The following is a 22,851-nucleotide window of genomic DNA, read 5'->3' on the forward strand; positions in this document are numbered from 1 at the left end:
GTTAAGTCCTGGTGCTGTTGCCCACTGTTTGTCTCTGCAGAATAGGATCTTCAACAGTTAGACCACCCTGTCCTAGTCCATGGTCAACCATCTCTCCCACACTTCCCAGGTAATTCCCCTAAAACTCCTAAAACCCTACTATGCCTCACAAGCAAGGACAACCTTGCTTCCTCCTTTATCAGACATGGCATTCCTCCATTTCCTATCCTGTCTACCTGTAAACTAGTGTATTTCTGAAACCTGCCTAGAACATTCTTCCTCGATCAGCACCAGTTTTTATTCCGGCTCCCCAGCCAGTCTGCCACAGGATTCCTGACTTCATTCCACTGTCTCTAAGCCCTTATTTCTTCAATTATTTCACTCAAAAAATATTTGTCAAGATCACTATGTACTGGGCCCTGTTCTGGATGCCAGGATATAGCAAGGAAACCAAGACAGACAAAATCTGGTCTCTTGATGTGGGATAGAGGAGTGGGTGTGAACAACAATAAACAAGTAAAAAACCACAAGTAAACAGGATAATTTATCTTTTCTTAGATCTCATCAATGGGGCAGGGAAAAACTAGTACTGATCCTTTATAGAACTTAAGACTAATTGAGAAGTAAACCCTTGGTTGGTTCTCCCCCACCTCCAGTGAACCCTGATCTCATCCTAAAGACACCCATCCACCCTTCCTTGCCTCTGCACTGATCCCTAGTTACATCTTTCTTCTCCTCTGCTCCGCTTTCTTTAAAGATTATTCTACACATGCTATCCCCACATTCTTTCCTTTTCATTTAATTGACTTTTTAGTTGAAACTGTAATTTATACAGAAGACAAGAGGAATGACAACAAAACTGTAGGAAAAGCTATTATACTTAACCGTCCAGTCACTTCTCAACCCATCATAATCCAGCCTCTGCTTTACCATTCCACTAAACCATTCTGGCAAAGGTATTTGATGACTGTCCCTCCAGAGGGCCAAGTCTGAATGGGCATTTCCTGCCTGACCTTTTTATACCTCAGTATTCCCAACCCACATGACTTCCCTTGGCTCAGATAACACAGTTCTGTGAGGTTACAACACAAGCCCTTCCTTCTCTGGTGCCTTAAACACTGAGGTCAACTTCAGAGTTCCATCTTTGCCTATCTTCTTTTTCTGTAAGCACCTGCCTTAGGTAGGCTGACTGTGTAATTCTTATCATCCTAATAAGATGCTTTTGAGAGTGAAGGAGGGAGGGAAGATTAGTAATTACCACTCTTGACTAGCAGGTGTAAATCAAGACTGCCCCAAACAAATCAGGATATATGGTTACCCTATTCTTAGGGGTCACATCTACTATTATGGTTTTAACTAACACATACCTATTAACCATTTGCAAAACTGAATCTGTAGCCCTGACTGTGACATTGAGCTTTATTTTCCAAATCTTCAGATCTCAAGTTCAGTAGGGCCAAAACATAATCATTTCCATTCCTAAAACCTGCTAATCCTTTCATTTCCTATCCAAGTTATGCATATTACCTAGCCACTCAACTCTCTAAGCTGGATATCATTTTAGACTTCCTGTTCTCCCTCACCCATCATATTTATGCACCAAGACGTACTGACTTTAGTTTTGAGGATTTCTCTAATCTACAGTTTTCCCCTTGGACTTCTGTCTTACCTTTTATCTTACTTCCTTACTCTACTCTTGTCTCCCTTAAGTCTGTTTTCCACAGGGCCACCAGAGTGATCTAACACTGACTGTACTTTTGCTGTGAACCTTTCAAGAGCTTCTTATTACTCATAGGATAAAGATATCTATAATGATCCTATCCCTGTTCACTTTCTTTGGTCTCATAACCTGTTGGTCTCCCTTTGCACTCTAATACCAAATGCCTATATACACATACAGGCAACGCGGGGCTTGATCTCAAGTCCCTGAGATCATGACCTGAGCTGAACGCAGACGCTCAACCAACTGAGCCACCCAGGTGCCCCTCACTGCCTCTCCTTTAAATTTTCCTATTACCTATCCATACCTCAACCACAGCACTGGATATATTAGTTTACAATTGATTATGTCACTCTTTCCTACTATTGAAAAACTTCTTGAGCATAGGGGCAATGGCCCTTAATATTTAATAATCACCCTATTTTTAGGAGCTCTCATCCATGGTTCTGGATTCAACCAGGCAAATTAAAATAAACTAGTCTAAATAATGAAATGAATACACAACTTCATTATCCTTGCATTTGTCCACATCTGCCCATAGATTCTATAACATCAATAGATGGACTGAAAATGTGAAAGGTCTTCAGTTACCAAAAATTTGCCTGTTTTATGAAATTAATGAAATCTTAGCATAGGAAACAGGATTAAATTTAAAAAAAATATCTAGTTGTGATATACCAAAGTTAAGAAGAGAGCAAATACCCCATTGTTTAAGATTAAAGAAAATCAGAATACATTTCAACAGTTGTTTGAATTGGAAAATATTGTGGAAAGATTATCTTAAACCCCTTTTATAATAAAAGAGGCTACTCATTCCTTTAGGTTTTTTTTTATTATTTACATTAAAAATTCATTACTACTTTAAAATGAGAGCTTAGTATCGAATATTCTAAAATCTAGTATCCATCAAATCTACCCAAACATCTTTCTCTACTTTCCAGATGTTAGTTCTTATGATTTCCATGTTCTTATATGATTAGCTCTGACTTAGAAAGAAGGAAGTTTTCACTTAGTCTGTCAAAACCCAAACTATTTGACCTTCGAGGCACAGAAAAAACCCACAATTTTTGGATAAAATGTGGTGCTCCTGTCACTTGTTCATTCAAGTAATTTTGAGGGCATTAAAAAAGTATAATCTAAAATTTTAAAGAATATTATTAGCGTCACCAGAGGCACAACAAGAGCATCTGGTGCCACTGGTATTCAGTGAACAAATAAAGAGAACCACACAGCAGTGAAACAGTCAAGATTATGAATGATTCCAAACAGTTTATGTTCTGACAAAGTCCTACTCCTAAGACTTTTTTTTTCTTATTCCCTATTTAATCATCACTTTGTGCAATCTTCCTAACTATATTTTGGCTTACAAATCTTGTTTTGTGGACAGATTATTTTTTTGAGAAGGAAAACAATTTGAGGTATTTCGAAATTTAAAACATGCTCTGGTATTTTCTTCGAGCTGAAGATTATCAGGGTACTCCAGACAGGCACCGGCTTCCCAGCTATGGCAAGCATCCTAAGGTAGATCTTAGGAGATAGGAATACGTCTACCATTTGGAAATCTACTGAGAAATACATTTGGCCAAAATATAACTGAGAAGAAGTTAAAATATCTTTAAATGTAATATTTATTTTTTATTGGCAAGTTGTTGATACTATAAAAATAGCTCCAATCTCTTGATAAATATCTTTGAATACTCCCTACCTGTCAGAAGGTGGAGCTCTAAACATATCTGAAATGCGGGCTTTTTATTTGTGCATTTCACAAATGTGTGTAATGAGGAGATTAAAGCAGGAGTAAAGTCTTTAGAAAAATGGCTCTGAAGAATAGTCTAATTCTCTCAGGACAAAAATCACCCACATCTCCCAATACGTACATAGTTAACTAACAAAAAAGATATTAATATGCTCAATATATTGCCTACTATAAAAATGCAGGTACAGTAATTCAGAATAAAAGAACAAGTATATTTAAAAGATAAAATACATTAAAAAAATTAGGACCACCTACTTGGATGTAGGCAAGGTCATTAACACTTACGAGCATCTCGGATGTAGAGTAACATGGCTATGAAGATATAATCAACTAAACTCAGGCTGAGGCCATCTGCAAACAAGGCATCCCAGACCACCAGAAGATCCTGCAGGGGGAACTCTCGTCCAAACAGTAGCCGGACCCATCGTCTGGAAAGAAACAACACCAAAATTCAGAAATGTGTACTTCTGGAAGTAATATAAAGAGGAATCATTTTCTTCTATACTTGTGAAAAAAATGGTAATTTTTAATTGATCACACAAGGCAAATACTATATATCAAATATATAATACAGTAAAATCCAAGTTTTAAGCTTTCAAATGAATTTTGTAATTTTATAACTGGGCCACAATCGTTGAAGTTTATTTCTATACATATAAAACACTACCATGATATTTTAAAAGGTAGAAATCTTTCATATTTAATACAAATCCTAAATATCAAAAGGCAAAGAGGAAAATGAATGCAGAGTGGTTTGACAGTTGCCTCATGGTAAGGTTAGGAATTTTAAAAAATAGAATTTTCTAAAATTTTATGATCACTACTGATTTGGGGGGTGGTGTTGCAAATAATTGTATAGCAATTAACTATAACCAAGTAGAAACCTGTATTCGTACATTTCACTCTTATTTTAAAGTAAATATTTTAAAATGTGGTTAAAAAAGCAAAAATATATACACTGTCACGCACAGACAGCTATTTCAAATGAAACAAATAGCAATACTTTAACTTTAGAATAGATACACCTTATTAGTGAGGTTATCTTTTTAGGGCTATTTATAGAAGAGTCACTTCTATGGCCAGGAAAATGAGTATCTGTGTTGTAAGCACATCTGGGTAGCTTATAAGAATACTGAACAAGATCTGCATATAATTATACATCATAAACAGCTATACTTCAAACTTTCAACAAACCCTAAGCTACTCATAAATAATTCTTGGAAGAAAATAAAAATAATTCACTTTGATATCCATTTTTTATCCACTTACATCTAATTGTATATAACATGGCTACAATTTCCTTACACAAACCTTTCTACAGGAATTTCAGCTAGAATTCTATGTGGTTCTGGCATATAACAAAGAATAAAAAATTCTAAATTTCTAGTATACTAAGTAGCACAGAAGAGAGGGAATTCTTGAAAAAAATAGTTAAAACAGATTACCTCCTCACAAAATTAGAAACCAAATATAACCATCTGTGGGGTTAAAGTGAGCACCAACCACTCCCCCCACCCCCGCCCTGAATTAAAATACTTTCTTCAGGGAGTATCATATTTAAGGAGAAATCAAAGCTGTGATAATATAGTGTAGAATTACACAAATGTATCACAGTTATTAGGAACCACATACCATACAATCGAATACTAAAATTCTTTCATTCACATTATCAAATTAATCAATAGAATAATTAAACTCTATTTTCAATTACATCTTAAATTATGAAACTCAATTTTTCAGGAAAAAGATTGAATGCCTAAGTAACATTTATCTTTTTAAAAATGTTACAGTATCATTTACAATTTTTATCTTTTAATTCTTATTCTACTTCCACTATGAGAGGTGACTAAAATAAATTAATTTTTTTGGTCTAATATTGCCTGCAGTTAGGTAATTCAGGGAAAAACATTCTTTCTCCACACATTTTTAATTCTTTCAAATTACAAATGCCAATATTTACTATTCTAAGCACCAAAATATCTCTAAATTACATAGGATGTTCTTCTTAATGACAGAATTAACTGGTCTTGCAAGGAGTATCAGGGGAAGCACAGAATGGGCAAATCCAAAAGTAGCTGGATTAAATCATTTTAGGCATCTGTTTAAAGACTCTTTAAACTTATAATTGTATCTGCATTATTAAATGACTAGAACAGATGTGGTCATTTACAGTTATTCAACTGATTCAACTGGAAGAAAAATTCATCAAAAAACTTACATTTAAAATATAACATGCTGACTGTGGTTGGTAACACTGTATTATTGATAATTGAAATTTGCCAAGAGAACTAAAATATTCCCACCATAAATGAATGAATGAATGAAAGAATGAATAAAGAAAATGTGTGAGGTGATGTATATTATATGCTAATTAAGATGGGAGGAATCCTTTCACAACGGATACATACAGCAAATCATTACAATGTACACTTTTAAATAGCTTACAATTTTATGTCAATTATATTTCAATAAAGCTGAAAAGTAATATAATTAAGAATTATCTTGGCTGGGGCGCCTGGGTGGCTTAGTAGGTTAAATGTCTGTCTTTGGCTCAGGTCACAATTCCAGGGTCCTGGGTTCAGGTGCCATGTCCAGCTCCCTGCTTAGTGGGGAGTCTGCTTCTCCCTCTCCCTCTGCTCCTCCCTCCAGCTTGTTCTCTCTCTCCCCCTCCCCCAAATAAATAAATAAAATCTTTTAAAAAAAGAATTATCTTGGTTTAATGGACAGGCAAATTTTGGCAGTTTCAAAATAGAAAATTCTGACATTTAACTGATCCTTCTGGTTCAAATTTGGATGTCAGTACAAAATTGAAGAATTACACCTATATAATGGTAGCTACACACTTGAGGTGAGCATAGCATAATGTGTAAACTTGTTGAATCACTATGTTGTCCATCTGAAACTAATGTAGCATTGTGTCAACTAAACTCAAAGAATTAAAACAACCAAAAAAAAAAAAAAAAAAAGAATCATACCTATAAATTGTACTGTGCCTTGAACTCACTCCTTTCATTCTTGGAGGTTATTTTAATACTTTCCTTATTTGAATAAGCCCACTTACGTAACTAAGGCTGGTGTTTCCTGAAGGACATTATTTTTGTGTGGGAGGAAAATTTTGTTTTTCCTGCTATCTCTCATTAAAAGGAAAATGACTTTTGAAAAAAGTTGATGTCTCTCATGCTAAAATAGATATCATTTAGCAAAAACAAACAAACAAACAAACAAAGAACAAAAAACCCCTGATGGTCTGATATTCTCCACAGAGAATACAATACCATGTCTTTGCCCCTTGCTTAAAGCTCAAAGTCCTGTCGTTTTCTTATGGAAAATCACAGCTTTGGTTTCATCAGTGCTAGAAAGAAAGACAGAAAGAAAGAAGGAAAGAAAAACAAAGAAAGAGGGAGGGAGGGAGGGAAAGGAAGGAAGAGAGAGAGAAAGAGAGAGGAGAGGAAGGAAGGAAAGAATGGAAAGAGGAAGAAAGAAAGAGGGAAAGAGAGAGGAAAGAAAGGGGGAGAGAGGGGGAAAAAGGAGAGAGAAGGAGGGAGGGAAGGAAAGAAGGAAGGAAAGGAGAGAGAGAGAAGGAGGGAGAGAGGGGGAAAGAAGGGAAAGAGAAAGGAAGGAAGGGGGAAGAAGGAAAGAAGAAAATACCCCCCTCCTTTTAAAGAAATTATTTGTTTCCTGTTATTTCTGTAACAAAATGCCCCGTTACTGCTCAAAGTCATGCAACTTTCCTGCTGCTTGGGGTTTTGTTAGCTTAGCTTCAAAAAATGACCCCATAGATACCTACATGCAGCAATCTCCACTGCAGCACTGTCAAGAGGGAGAACTGCAAATATATTGTCATCTACATTGAATAAAACATATCATCAAAACTACACACGACGTAAGTCCTCAGTACTTTTATATTTAATATGTAATCTATGATGTGCTGCTTTATAAATGTTTCACATTGCTTTATTTTTGAAGTTTCACCTTGCCAAGTACACTGCTAAATAATTCCAGGGCAAAAACCAAATTCTGTGTATGTGTGTGTGTGTGTGTGTGTGTGTGTGTGTGTGTGTTTGTGTGTGTGTGAGAGAGAGAGAGACAGAGACACAGAGAGACAGATGAAGAGAGACAGGAGACAGAAAAAGAGAACTATCCAGAAAGTTCTTTGTAAAGAGCTCTGTACACTTTGCTGAGTGCTCTATGTGTTTACCAAGGTCTTCATGAACTCACTGTGAAGCCACCTGTCATGCTACCGAGAGGCAAAGGTGTAGCTAAATTGAAAATACAGGCAGTGATCTTGTTAGAGGCAACATAAAAATAATTCAGGAAGTGGAAAAAAAAAAACCCCAGAAACACATAAGGAAAAAAATTTATTATTAGATGCTTGGCATGTTCCTTTTATATAAGACTGTTATACATGCAAGGGTATAAAATTAAAGCAAAACACAGTTTCCTGTATCTTATATGCGATTATAGGAAAATTAAAGCCAAATTCTCAAAATATTTAAGTAGTACTGTATGACTAATGGAAAGCTTTGGACCAACAATGACCTTATCAATAATTTAATCATTTTAATCCCTACTGGATTTAGTTCATACATATATTCACCACACACAAAATTTCCTGTGCTATTTTGGGCTTTCTTCATTGAGCTTAAAAGCCAAGGAAAAATTCCGTTCTTTATGGAATGAGTTACCAGCAGAAATTATTTCAGTAAGCTTTTGTATTCTTAGAAAGGAAAACTTACTCGAAGAAATGAGGTCTTAGAAAGAAGTCACTCCTAAAATTAACATGCTTTTATTGCAGTTAAAAATATTTAGCGCAAGTTTAACTTACACTTAAGGGCAGCATTAAGGTTTTCTTTTCCCCTTCAAGATAGCTTCAGTTTAATTGCTTCATACTATTAATCTTGCTTTATGTCTGTTACACCTGCAGATTGCAATGCTCATAACCGTACACATTTTATCACTTGTGCTAATACAATAATTCATATTTTACCAGACCTACTTAGTAATTAAAATCTACACAAACAAAAAAGACCATCTGAGGTATTAAATTTAATAATAAACCACCCAAAGACAGGACTGTTTCTATGTCTACAATTATACCACTATTCTCAATTTAAAATTTCTGTGTAATTAAGCTGCTATCCCCAGGGGATCAATAACTCCTGATGGTATTATTGCTTGGTGAATGACCCATGGAAACACCAAGAGAAATCCATTTTTTTTAGTAGTTTATGACAATGACCAATTTGAGGTTCATACTTCAAATTAGTAGTAGGTTATACATGCAGAAAGAAACTTCTATACTATATACATGCAGAAAGAAACTTCTATACTATATCTTAATTTCCTTTTCCTTTAACAACTCTTTAGTAAGATATAGGCATAGCCAGCTTAAAAGAACAAGTAAAATAAAAAAGGTATATTCATTTTAATTTAACAAACATTATAAGGGTATCTTAAGCAACTTGTGATCACAAAATGATAGCACTGGACAAGCATACTAGAACACAATAGAGCAATGTTAGATTTTTGTTTAATGATATTAATTTTGCTTTTTTGCCTTCTGTTCACTTGTACTTTTCAAAGCTAACAATTAATTTTTAAATAACCCAAGCAGGGTAGAGAATAAACACAGAATCCAAATTCTGTATTAGTATCAGAGGAAAACAATAGCAAACCAAAGCGTTCATCTCTGTGGTTGGTAGCTCTTTGATGAAGTTGAGGCTCGTCTTATATTGTGGTCCTTTACACCCAGTTCTTTTTAAATTAATTTACCCTGAGTTTTCCTTTATATCAACTCTGTGAAAATAGTCTTAAAATTAAAACCAAATATTGCAGTTCTTATAATTAGGGTCACAAGGCATTCTCATCTTTAATTCTTTCTTTTTTGCAGAATAGAGCTACAAAAGATGGAAGCCAAAATAAAGCATTTTTTCCAATTTCACATTCTTAACAGTGCTGCAGAATATATTATTGGAAGGTGCTTAGCCTATTCATGAATTTTTTTCTGTATCTAATACTATTTCAATTCAGTACTCTTAAAAAATGTTTGGGATCTGCATGGGTTACAGAAAGATTTGAATACTTCAAGCCCATTAAACTCTGCTTCAAAAGTAGAAGGAACTGAAACTCTGAATTAGTTATTATCTTTACAGAACTCAAATTTGATTTATATGTGCACCTTGTAATCCATGGGCTGAACCCAGCTTGAATTTAGCTTTCTGGGAACACATGTTAAACTTAATTTAACCCCCACAGGATATGTACACCAACTGTTAAAAATATGTTTTTGACTTTGGGGAAAATTCTCTATTCCTTTCAGAGGGCAGTACATAGCCCTTTATTAAGGAAGGTTTCTTATTCCAAAAATAAGTTCCTAATAATTACCACCCATTCCTACTGTAATTTATTCTCTTTGGCAAATGTTTGAAGCTGTTTTGTCAGAACAACTGTAATATACCCTTTGCAAAAATAGTCTGAATAGAAAACAGAGCTTGTGCATTTTTCTCATGAGAATACTGAGGATAGAAGATGACCATCATATGTTCAGAAGCCGTATAATCTTTAAATATTTTCTCTCTCTCTGTCACTCACACACACACAAATACACACACACACACACACTCAAACACCCCTCTTTTAAATGTATACCTGTATTTAGTTTACAAGTATGGTATTTCAAGGGCTAAGAATTTTAGAATGTGTGACTTACCGGCAAATTCAAATAACCCTATAAAATATGGTATTCCTTCAATACAGATTTTGTTGTATGAATAGGATGTGCTCTCTTTGAGAGTCCAACCAGTATGCAGTTAGAATATGAGTCCTGCCTTGAAAGGACTATGGGAGTAAAAGTAGCTAAGAGCAGATTTTTCTATCCTATCACTTGCCTGGGCTCCACTAGTATTCAGTTGCTACTGGACATTTCCTTGAGAAATGGAAGCCACTACTGCCTATAAACAACACCATGAAGAATTAATGGACAGTTGGTGGTTATGTTGGGAAATTTAATTTTAGGCTCCGTGAACACCACTCTTTATTCATACTACAGATAATTTTTACTTCTAGAAAGTCCGTAAATAGGCTTTGTTCTGTCATTTTACGTTTGGAAAGGGAATTATGATCAAATCAGTCTTCTAAAAGAGCATACAGAGAATTGCTAAAAATAATTGCTCTTATCCTCCCTAATCTGAAACTCATTAAAAAACAAAAACTTGTGTGACTTATTTTTTTTTCAAATTGTCATAGACCATTTCAAATACCAATGGGATCTTAACCTCTCTGAGTAACACTTTTCAAATTCCTCTGCATAAAGCTTCTAAAGCATTTATACACATTGTTGGAAGAAGTGACATGAAGCATAACATCAAGCTGAAAAGTATGTGATTCTGGATTGAGGGAAGAGCACGAATCTGTAAGCTGAAATACATCATCAAGAAAGTCAGAGTGAACCAGTTCCTAAAAGGCAGCAGTGCTACTGGTTTCCTTTTCACCTCATCACTTACCTATAGCTGTAAACAGTCTGGGGGACTCATTTTACTTACTCTATCTTCCTTCTTTCTTCCCGATCCCGATCCCTTAAGTCATTACCCTGACCCCACCTGACTGCTCAGAGGCTAGGACAGGTACTTAGGGCTGCTGTTTGGAGGTTCCATTATCTACCAGTCTCTCCCCATCCTAATTGCACTTTCTAGAGATGCAGGCACTGATAAGCAAATTCCTGCTGAAAAGTTAGTTACTGGTAGTCTGGATTGGTTATTCTCCCTTCTCTAGCAGATCACAAGTTCCTTGAGGTTCCTTGGTATTAGACATAAAGTCAGGGATTAACAAATGTTTATTAAATTAATATGAGTCCTTCTCCCCTATCAGCTCTTCTTAATGAGGGGTCTTCTTAATCTTCACCCTACATCCTTGATCTCTCACAGGTTTCCTAGTTGCTAAGCAGATGTTTCCCTAAAGTTTCTCATCTCTGTAGAGAACCCCTGGACACCCACATTAAGTTGTAAATGATCACACCTATGTCAGAATTGATTAAGGCCTCTCCCTACATTTCCTGAGCACTGGCAACCTGCTTGCTCATGCCTCCGATGCTCCTTGGCTGGATCCTGTTTCTACTAAAACCATGCGACTTAAAGCATGATCTTGAGACCATTATCATCTCCTGGGACCTTGTTAGAAGTGCAGACTCCTAGGCCCCTAATACAATATTCCTGAAATGAGAATCTTCATAGTAATAAGACCTCCAGGGGATGTGTGTGTCTATTAAAGTTTGAGAAACACTGGCCTAGATAACAGATTCCTGTTTCCTGTCCATTTTAAGATGCCAACTCTCAGGGCTCCTAAAATCTACCATGTATTCATGGAAATTGTTACTCCAGGAGAAGAAAAGGCTTAAATGATTGAATGACTCTTCTAATTAGAGTTGTGGTCTCAAACTTTAATATTTATTAGACTAGCCTGGAGGGCTTATTAAAACACCATTGATAAAACCCATATAGAAAGTTTTGGGATTCTCATTTTGAGATTCAGGTGGGGTCTGATAATTTACATTTTTGAATTAGTTCCTGGAGTTGCTGATGCTTCTGATCTAGGGGCCAAAATAAGAGAATCACATTCTGGTAATTCTGATTTCTCTCCATATCTCCACAGCTCAGTCCTGGGTGTGGGTCTTCAAATCAGCTTACTCAACATGTCTAGTCATTGGACCAGCGACCACTAAACATCTATTGGCTGAGACAGAAAGCACATGGAGCCAAACACCTCTTCATATTCCATTTCTATTACTTCTAAACTTTTATTTAAAAAAAAAAAACACACAAACACTATAAAAACATTATCCAATAAAAAGAACAGACATGGACGTGGGAGAGAGGCAGACCTCCCAAAGATTGGGAAACCGCAGGCCACTGTGATTTCTTTTTTTTTAAACTCCCAGTGTATTATAAGATGAAGAAATGCCAAGACGAGGCTATAAAAACTGTGACATTTTAAATGTTAACATTTACAAGTCAATGTTTTTTAAACATAAATTTACTATGATGGATAGATATAATCTCATTTGAAGGCAAAGTGAACACTCAAAGTGAACTTTGAGGCCCCTCATGTTTAGCCCTGAGCTAATGGCTTTCTTGGGCCTCTTTTGTGATTGGCTCTAATGAGTTAAGAGAGTTGGGAGGTGACAGGAGATCACTGATTAGCTTAGTGCAAAGAGATAGAGCCCAAGAGGAAAGTGGCTCAGTCCTGGGTGTGGGTCCTCAAATCAGAATACCAATCCTACCAGGATCTAAAAGGGTATTCTCACATTTCCCATGCAGAAGCCGTACAGTACAGCCAGCCTAGCGGAACGGCCATCTCTCCAGTGTTTGCTTATTCTCCTTCACCTGTGAGCTGTTCTCACTCTTAGGTTCTGCACTCTCACCTTTCTCAGATCTGTCTTTAGAATAAAACATGCATTTAAAATACAAAAGAAACTGTTGCTTGGGTGGTTCCGTTGGCTAAGCATTTGCCTTCAGCTCAGGGCATGATCTCAGGGTTCTGGAATCCAGCCTTGTGTCAGGCTCCCTGCTCAGTGAGGTATCTGTTTCTCTCTCTGCCCTTTTTCACTGCTTCCCCCTTGTGCACGTCCTCTCTCTCTCAAATAAATAAGTAAAATCTTAAAAAAAATACAAAATAAAATAAAAACACAATGGTCCAAAATCTCTGGGATGTATCAAAAGCATTTCTAAAAAGGAAGTTTATAGCGATATGGACCTATCTCAAGAAACACACAAAAATCTCAAATGAACAACCTAACACTACACCTAAAGGAACTACAAAAAACCAAACACAAAAACAAACAAAACAAAACAAAACAAAGACTAAGGCTAGTAGGAGGAAGGAAATAATAAAAGATTAGAGTGAAAATAAATGAAATAGAGACTATGGAAAAAAATAGAAAATATTGATGAAACCAAGAGCTGATGCTTTGAAAAGATAAAGTTGATAAACCTTTAGCCAGACTCATCAATAAAAAAGACAGAAGACTCAAATAAATAAAATCAGAAATGATGAAGGAAAAATAACTGGCACTACAAAAATATAAAAAATTGTAAGAGAATATTATGAAAAATTAGATGACAAGAAGTTGGATAACCTGGAAGAAATAAATTCCTAGAAATACACAATCTTCTAAAACTGAATAAGGAAGAATTACAAAAGCTGAACAGACTAATTACTACTAATATAACTGAACTGACAATCAAAAACTCCCAACAAACACAAGTCCAGAACCAGATGGCTTCACAGGTAAAGTCTACCAAAAATATGAAGAAGAGTTAATACCTATTCTTCCTAAATTACTCCCAAAAACTGAAGAGGAAGGAATGCTTCCAAGTTCATTTTACAAAGCAAGCATTACCCTGATATCAAAACCAAAGACGTTACAAAAAAAGAAACGATAAGCCAATATATGATGACACATGGATGCAAAAATCCTCAACAAAATAAAAGTAAAATGAATTCAACAATCTCTTACAAGGATTATCCACCACAATCAAATGGGATTTATTCCAGGGATGTAAGGGTAATTCAATATTCATAAACCAATCAATATGATATATGACATTAACAAGAGGCAGGATAAAAAAAATTTACAATGGGGAAAAGACAGTCTTCTCAATAAATGGTGTTGGGAAAACTGGACAGCCACGTGCAAAAGAATAAAAACTGACCACTTTCTTCTACCATATACAAAAATAAATTCAAAATGGATTAAAAACCTAAATGTGAGACCCGAAACCATAACAATCCTAAAAGAAAATGTTGGTAGTTCTCTTTTGGACATCAGCCGTAACAACATACCCATGGGTATGTCTCTTCAGGCAAGGGAAACCAAAGCAAAAACAAACTATTGGGACTGCCTCAAAATAAAAAGTGTTTGCACAGCAAAGGAAATCATCAACAAAATGAAAACGCAACCTACTGAACTGGAGCAGATATTTGCAAATGATGTATCCCATAAGGGTTTAATATTCAAAATATATTAAGAACTCCTAAAACTCAACACTAAAAAATCCGAATGATCCAATTTAGAAATGGGCAGAGGACCTGAATAGACATTTTTCCATAGAAGACAAGCAGATGGCCAACAGACACATAAAAAGATGCTTAACATCACTCATCAGTGAAAGAAAAATCAAAACCACAAAGAGGTATCACCTCATACCTGTCAAACTGGTTACTATAAAAAACATAAGAAGTAACAAGTGTTGGTGAGAAAAGGGAAAAGCTTATGCACTGTTGGTGGGAATGTAAACTGGTGTGCTCACTGTGGAAAATAGTATGGAGGTGTCTCAAAAAATTGAAAAGAGAAATACCACATGATCAAGTAATCACACTACTGGGTACTGACCCTCAGAAAATGAAAACACTAATTCAAAAAAGATATCTCCGTGTTTACTGCATAATTATTTACAATAGCCAAGATACGGCTATTGTGACCATCAACAAATGAATGGATAAAGAAGATGTGATATATATATATATAACAGAATATTACTCAACCATTAAAAGAATGAGATCTCGCCATTTGTGATAACATGAATGGATCCAGAGCCTATTACGCTAAGTGAAATAAGTCACCCAGAAAAAGGCAAATACTGTATAATTTCACTTACACATGGAATTTAAAAAATAAAACAAACAGAATCTTAAATACAGAGAATAAACTGTTGGTTAAAAGAGGGGAAGCTGGTGGAGGGATGGGCAAAATAAAGGAGTTTAAGAGGTAATTTTCAGGTAGAAAATATACCATGGAGATGAAAAGTACAGCACAGGGAATATAGTCAATAATACTGTAATAACACTGAATGGGACAAATGGGTGACTATCCTTACTGTGGGGAGCACTGATTAATGTACAGAATTGTGAAATTGATGTATTGTACACATGGAACTAATATAACATTGTATATCAAGTATACTTCAATAAAAAATAAAAATGAATGAGTGACTGAATAAGTAAATAAAATGTTATTTCTGGAAGAATTAAGAGTTAAACTCCAAGATGTTCACCCAATGGCATTACCGCCAGCTCTGTGACATCCTGGTGGAAAAGAGTTTTCTGTATAAGGGAGATTTCCTGGAACCTTTCACATCTCAACGCACAACTGAAATAAAGGAAGACCACCCAAATAAAAATAAGCAGAGGATATTTATTCAAAGCTTGCTATAACAAGGGAACTGGCTACCATCACCTGTTTGGCAAAGAGACAAAAGCGGTCACGGGACTGAGAAGCTTTGAAGTGAAAAACACGAAAGGCTTCAGGTATGCCTGACTAAAGGTTTTAAGTATGGCTGTAGGATAACTAAAAAGGGAGCAGCATATGTGATTGATTTGGGGAGCATGTGTATTTGGTTTTCTCTGGCTGGTCCTGAGTTGGAAGCAGACAAAAACAGGAAAGGTGTCAGTCACTGAAGTTCTGACTGTTCTGGACTGATTCTGCCACAGAGGTTATGGTTTGGCTTCCTGGGCTGCTTATGCGGGTCAGATTTCTACTGTCCTATACTGTCTGGCCACTGTCCATTTGCATATTCAGTCTCTGAATACAGACTCTTGGCTTCTGAGCCTATGCCTGTGGCCAGTCTGGAACTAGCTGCAGTTACTGGAATTCACAAAATTAAGTTATCTGACAGTTCTAAGTTCAAATAGAGACAAGTTTGAGAGGCAATGGCAATGGGTATGCAGTACACTCTTTGCAAAAGTTTATGAAAGTATAAAATAGTGAAACTTAAATTCAATTTTCCATATAATAGGAGTTGTGGACCCCTGTTAGAATTTAATCAAGTTTATGAACCCTCTAAATTACAAGTTACCTTTCTTCCCTAGTATGATGAGCAAAAGGGAAACAAAGAGGGTTAAAGAGGAGCTGGCTGCTTCATTTTATCCCTAGCTCCCCAGTTAATAGCTGAAGTCTGGTGCCCAGAGAACTTTACAAGTTAACTGTATGTGTGTAAATTTTGTTAAAAGGACAGATATATGTTAAGCAAGGAAAATGTGTTTCCTGATGTACAGAAGACAGCAACTCAATGTTTTAAAATAAACACAGAAAATTTCTGATGACAATGGCAAATACCATGCATTTATATGACTTCTTTGATATCTAAAAGTACTACTAAGTAGATGATCTAAAAATACGCCTTAACCACCTAAAAGCAGTTTTATTTCAAGTGGTCTGTGGAATATATGCATTAGAGGCACTTATGGGAAAACTCCTGCATGTTTCAGAGACAGGTGACTTCGTTGCTCACCTCCAGTACATAAATCATGGATCCAAGGAGCAGGGTAGGCTCCTACATGTTGCAGATGTCTTCACAGAGACAAACGGTAGTGCCTGAGCACACCCAACCAAAAGCAGATAGTAGATTTATAGGATGATAATTTAACTCTGAGCTCAGTGTTCCTCCTGAATTCTCCTCTTGAATTCCTAAAGGATCCCTCATTCATATTTGTATTAAAAAATCTCCTCTCCACATTAATGACTAAGTTTCAGGACTCAAGATGCACAATATCTACCACTGCTGTCAAATGTGTGATAACTGTGTCTCTTAGAGTAGAAGAAAGGGGGCTTTCTGAAGGACTTATTTTGATGAATCATGATCTTGCTATTTCATGAGCACCCCAGCTACCATTACAGCTACGGTATCCTATAAGATTTAGTGTGTTTCTTCCCAAGGAAACTCATTAAGGAAACTATAAAGAACTAAGAACTTACAAAGAAAAATTAATTGCCACTTTTGGTCAGCCGATTTTAGAAAGACTTATGAGGTCTAGAATTATATATCGGGCTAACAGAGAGAACAGAAACTCAGTGAAGTCTAGCTTACTGGGGGCATCATGGTATATAATATGTTCATAAATTAATCTGCTCGTAAACCAACTCAAATATGAAGCACAAAAACATCACATAAAATACTTTAAATTTATTTTCATCAACAACACTCATTTCCTTTCCACATCAGCTAGCTGATACTGTGGCTGAGGGCTGGTACTGAGAAGCTACAAATGTGCAATCCCAGAGTCTGAGAGCCTTTGTTTCCTGAATATAGATAGCCTCCTATCTTGCCACCTTCCTCACTTCCTAAATTCTTTTATCGCCTGTGAATTAAATGAGAACTATATAAAGCTATTATTCTCCTAATTTAGAGTAATTTTTTTTCAAATGATGAAAAAGAATTTTAATTTTTAATAAGCATATATTTTTATCCCCAGGGGTACAGGTCTGTGAATCGCCAGGTTTACACACTTCACAGCACTCACCAAAGCGCATACCCTCCCCAATGTCCATAACCCCACCCCCCTCCTCCCAACCCCCCTGCCCCCAGCAACCCTCAGTTTGTTTTGTGAGTCACTTATGGTTTGTCTCCCTCCCAATCTCACCTTGTTTTCAAATGGTGAAAAAGAATTTTATTTTATTTTTTTTTTTAATTTTTTATTTTTTATAAACATATATTTTTATCCCCAGGGGTACAGGTCTGTGAATCACCAGGTTTACACACTTCACAGCACTCACCAAAGCACATACCCTCCCCAATGTCCATAATCCCAACCCCTTCTCCCAAACCCCCTCCCCCCAGCAACCCTCAGTTTGTTTTGTGAGATTAAGAGTCACTTATAGTTTGTCTCCCTCCCAATCCCATCTTGTTTCATTTATTCTTCTCCTACCCACTTAAGCCTCCCTGTTAAAGAATTTTAAATTCTAACAGGACATGCCACAAGAAGACATTTCCCTTCTCAGCCCAGATACTCTACTTCTAACCTTCCTAAGGAAAGCCGATGTTCTTCCTTAACACAGAGACATTTCTGTGCTTCCATGCATCTTCTAAAAACATATATGGGAATATACTGTACCACGTTCTTTTTAATTTAACGACATAATTGTTAAAATGGAGATCGGGGCACCTCAGTGGCCAGTCAGTTAATCTTTTGACTCTTGGTTTTGGCTCAGGTCGTTATCTCAGGCTCACGGGGTGAGACCCACGTCAGGTTCCACACTCTACGCAGAGTCTGCCTGAAACTCTCCCTCTCCTTCTGTGCCACCCCTAACCATTCACTTACATGTGCACTCTCTCTCTCTCAAATAAATAAATCTTTTAAAATCCAAAGTAAAGTAAAATGGAGATCATTCTAAATCAGCATTTATAGGGTGCCTTGGGTGGCTCAGTGGGTTAAGCCTCTACCTTTGGCTCTGGTCATGATCTCAGGGTCCTGGGATCAAGCCCCACATCGGGCTCTCTGCTCAGCAGGGAGACTGCCCCCCCCACCCCTGTCTCTGCCTATTTGTGATCTCTGTCTGTCAAATAAATAAATAAAATATTTAAAATCAATCAATCAGTATTTATAAAAATACCTTATTGTTTTTTATGGTTGCATAGTGAATGGATGTATCATATTTAACAGTATTTTATTTTTGGGTATTTAGATTCCTTCCACTGATACTCTGTATGATAATGCACAAACTATACTCGTATAGGTCTTTATGCTTGTAACTATAATGTGGGAAAAGTGAACTGCTTACTTTATGTTATCCTCGATACTTCAGTTTGATTTAGAACTTTTTGATTATAAAGAGCAACACTGGGTAGTCTGGGGGGGGAAATGAAAAGATTTGGGAACATGGCAGAACAGTGGTTTTAATTTTTTAATTTTTTTAATTTAATTTTTTTTCAGTGATCCATAATTCATTGTTTATGTACCACACCCAGTGCTCCATGCACTCCTTAAACACTAGTGCCCTCCTTAAACACTAGTTTTTTTAAAGTATCATCACAGACCAGTAGCAGTAGCATCACCTGGGAATTTGTTCAAACTGCAAATTCTTTTTTTTATTTTTATTATTATTTTTTTTATTTTTTATAAACATATATTTTTAGCCCCAGGGGTACAGGTCTGTGAATCACCAGGTTTACACACTTCACAGCACTCACCAAAGCACATACCCTCCCCAATGTCCATAACCCCCAAACTGTAAATTCTTAAACTTTACCCACCTTATACCTTTTAAGTCACAAATTCTATAAAGGGTTCGACAACTTGTAGTTGAACAAGCCCTCTGGGTGATTCTGAGGCAAGTTCAAGTTTGAGAACCACTACTCGAGTATATAGTCCCAGGCACAAAAGCTACCAGGCACCAAGGAAGTTTTAGTGATCCCCTAACTTTTTCCATTTTTCTCAGACTACAGAGAAGGCTCTTCTCCAAGGCAGAAATTTTATTATAATGCTGTCAAATTTACCAAGCTTTTCCTTCATGGTTTATGGGTTTTTGAATTGTTCACCTTAGAATATAAAAATAATAATTTTATTCCAGTTTTGTTTATATCACTGATCCATCTGGCATTTGTTACAGTAAAAAAATAGAGATTTAGTTTTTAAGTTTACCAAACAGCTAGTCAGTTCTCAAAACTGTATTACTAAGCAATCTACTGTTTTCCCACTGAACTGAAATTCTACTTTTATCATATATTAGATTCCCCTATGTATTGAGCATCTCTTTCAGATTCGTTATTTTATTTTACCAACATGTCTGCCTAATTATGTGTCAATTCTAAACTGTTATAATTATGCTACCTATTTTTACTTGGGTGGGACTAATGACTCTTTTATCCCAGAGCATTTCTGTTTTACTTGAATGTGTTTTTTTTTTTTTTAATTATTTTTTGCAATTAAAAAATCATTTTTAAATTGAGGTATAACTAACATAACATTATACGAGTTTTGGGTATACAATGTAATGATTCAATACTTGCACATTCTGTAAAATAATCATTTGATAAGCCCAGTTAATATCTGTCACCAGTTATAGAATTTGTTTTCTTGTGATAAGAACTTTCAAGATCTACTCTCTACCTACTTTTAAATATGCAATATAGTATTATAATCACCATGTTGTACAATATATTCCCATGATTTCTTCACTTTACGACTGGAAATGTGTACTTTTTGACAAATTTGTACCTATGGTAATCTACTTTTAATTTATGCATGTATAATTTGTATTTTTCTATGTTATTATTTTAAACTACTGAAACTATGTTAAGATGTTTATTATTATTTTCCCCACAAGAAACACCTCCTTCATGTATCAGTTGTAATTTATGTTTCTTATTAATTCATAACTGCTTTTACTTTTATTCCCTTCCTTTTGTGTTCTTTAGATTTATTCTGATCTTCTATTCCTTATCACTTGAGATACATGTCTAATTCACATATCTTTATTCCTTTTCATAATAATTTAAGAGTATCAGGCTAAGAACTTCTAATAGTACTGTTTTGGTTAAATCAATAGGTTCTGATCAACATACGTTATCACTTTTTCTAAAAATTATGCAGTTTCAGTTTAGAGTTCCTTTTAGTACAAGAGTAAAGAGAGTTTTCACATTTTGTAATAGGCTTTCACCAGCGGTTGTTTTCTTTTTTTGTTGTGTTCTTTTTTTGTTTAATTGAAAGTTTTGTTGCCAAAGAATGCAACCTGTACTTTTCCTGCTATGCGAAATTTACTGACATTTTTGTTTGTGACTACTGTAAAAATAAATATTGTATGGAGACATTCATTTCATTCTTTGTTTATAGCACACAGATTTTAATATATATCATTTATATCTGACTTATTAAATGTAAATAGTTTCTTTATATCCCTACTTTATAGTGAGCTGGCCTGATTTATCGTGAATGAAAAGAATTACAAGTAATTTATTTACAACTGTATTTCTATTTCTTCTTATATTTCCTGCAGCTGTTACATGATAAAATCATTTGTTCTTTGGGGGGTTGTGTACAATGATTAAAGAAGAGTTTTTGTTGTGAATTGTAAACTTTTTCACTAGAAAATATTCTCATTTATGTCATTCAATGCTATTTGCCTTAAATTCATTTTGTCAGATATAATTATTATTGAAAAGTGTTTTATTTTCAATCTCTTTCAGTTTGCCTTGTTTTAGGACTTATTTTCTTAGAATAGGGCTGGGTTTTATTTTAATTTTATAACTCGATATGACTTCCCTTTCAGTCCATGATGGAATAACTGATTCAATAAATAAAAATGGATAAAGTATATGAAACATGAAACATTAGAAAGCATACCATGTAGCACAGCATCGTAATTCTGACATAAATGTGGTGGCGCCAGGAAGAGCGGGTATTGGCCTAGGCAAAGGGGAGCTCTATGATACATGGTTTGCTTACAGGAAGCACTTTTGGGAGCAATCACAGAAAGGGGAAACCCAAAGCAGAATGCATTGGTCTTCCTGGGCTGAGAAAACAGAGATCAGAGACTGTGGGACATCTGCAGGTCATGTTACCTTTAAAAGAGGAAGCTTAGATAGAGAAAGAATTCCAGAAGTCTACACAGAGAATCAGTGCTGAATACTAAATTGTACGTGTATAGGATAAACCTTTGACAGGCCCAGCAAAGAAAAACTATCCAAAAAAAGAACCACTACTGGGGAATGTAACAATTGCAGGAAGGTTTTATGAGGCTAGGAAATGTTCAAGTTCTGACTGAACAGACTGGAGAGAGACTGGTATACATGGGGAATTCAGTAGAAATCCCACAAGTGTCAAGCGTTAGCAGCAGAGCTAAACTGGCCCTTGGGTAGAAGATACATTAGATTCATATTTTTTAAAAAGCCTAAAAACAAGCATCAAAGAGATCAAAATGATCCAAAAGTTATTTAACAGACTGTCAAAAGTAAACTCAGTATTTCTTTGAAGATCACAAAATTCAGAAATTCAACATTTAAAATGTGCAGGATTTAATTTAAAAAACACAAATCATGTGAAGAAACAAGAAAATTTACATACAACTAAACATATCAGAAAGGAATAACACCAATTTTAAACAAACTCTTCTTGAAAAAAATAAAAGCATAAATGTATAGGAGATCAGCATTACCAAGATCCCAAAGCCAAAGACACCATGAGAAAACTGCAGACCAATGTCCACCATGACCTAAGTACAAAAATCCTTAACAAGATATTAGCAAATCATACCCAGCTATGTATAAAAGGCATAAAGATTAGAGAAAGAAATAAAATTATTTTAAGTGGAGAGGATACAATTTTCTATAAAATCCCAAATAATCTACAGAAAAGCTACTTGCGCTAATAAATAACTTCAGAAAGAATATAAAATGAAAACACCAAAATACCTAAATCAATTATATCTTTACATACCAGGAATGAACAACTAGAAATTGAAATAGCAGCAGCATCTTAACAATTAGCACCAAACCACCCCCCCCCAAAATATTTAGGGATGAATATAATAAGTGAAATACTAATTATACAAAATATGCTGAAAACTACCAAAAAATAATGCAAGAAATCTACAAATATCTAAATAAATGGGAAGATATACCATGTCTAT

At 35.5% G+C, this 22,851-nt stretch overlaps 1 protein-coding gene across 15 annotated transcripts in view; it reads right to left on the reverse strand.

The window, feature by feature from the left end:
* Positions 1–22,851, reverse strand: part of TBC1D5 (TBC1 domain family member 5) — a 546,098-nt gene that overhangs the window by 140,055 nt on the left and 383,192 nt on the right. For all 15 annotated transcript variants that reach the window (XM_082684967.1, XM_082684972.1, XM_082684966.1 and 12 more), the window contains one exon: positions 3,741–3,883. In XM_082684967.1, the coding sequence (XP_082541093.1) occupies positions 3,741–3,883 (143 nt within the window). The remainder of the gene's footprint in view (positions 1–3,740; positions 3,884–22,851) is intronic.

This window comes from Mustela nivalis (assembly GCF_964662115.1).
Source record: "Mustela nivalis genome assembly, chromosome: 1".
NCBI classification, from domain to species: Eukaryota; Metazoa; Chordata; class Mammalia; order Carnivora; family Mustelidae; genus Mustela; species Mustela nivalis.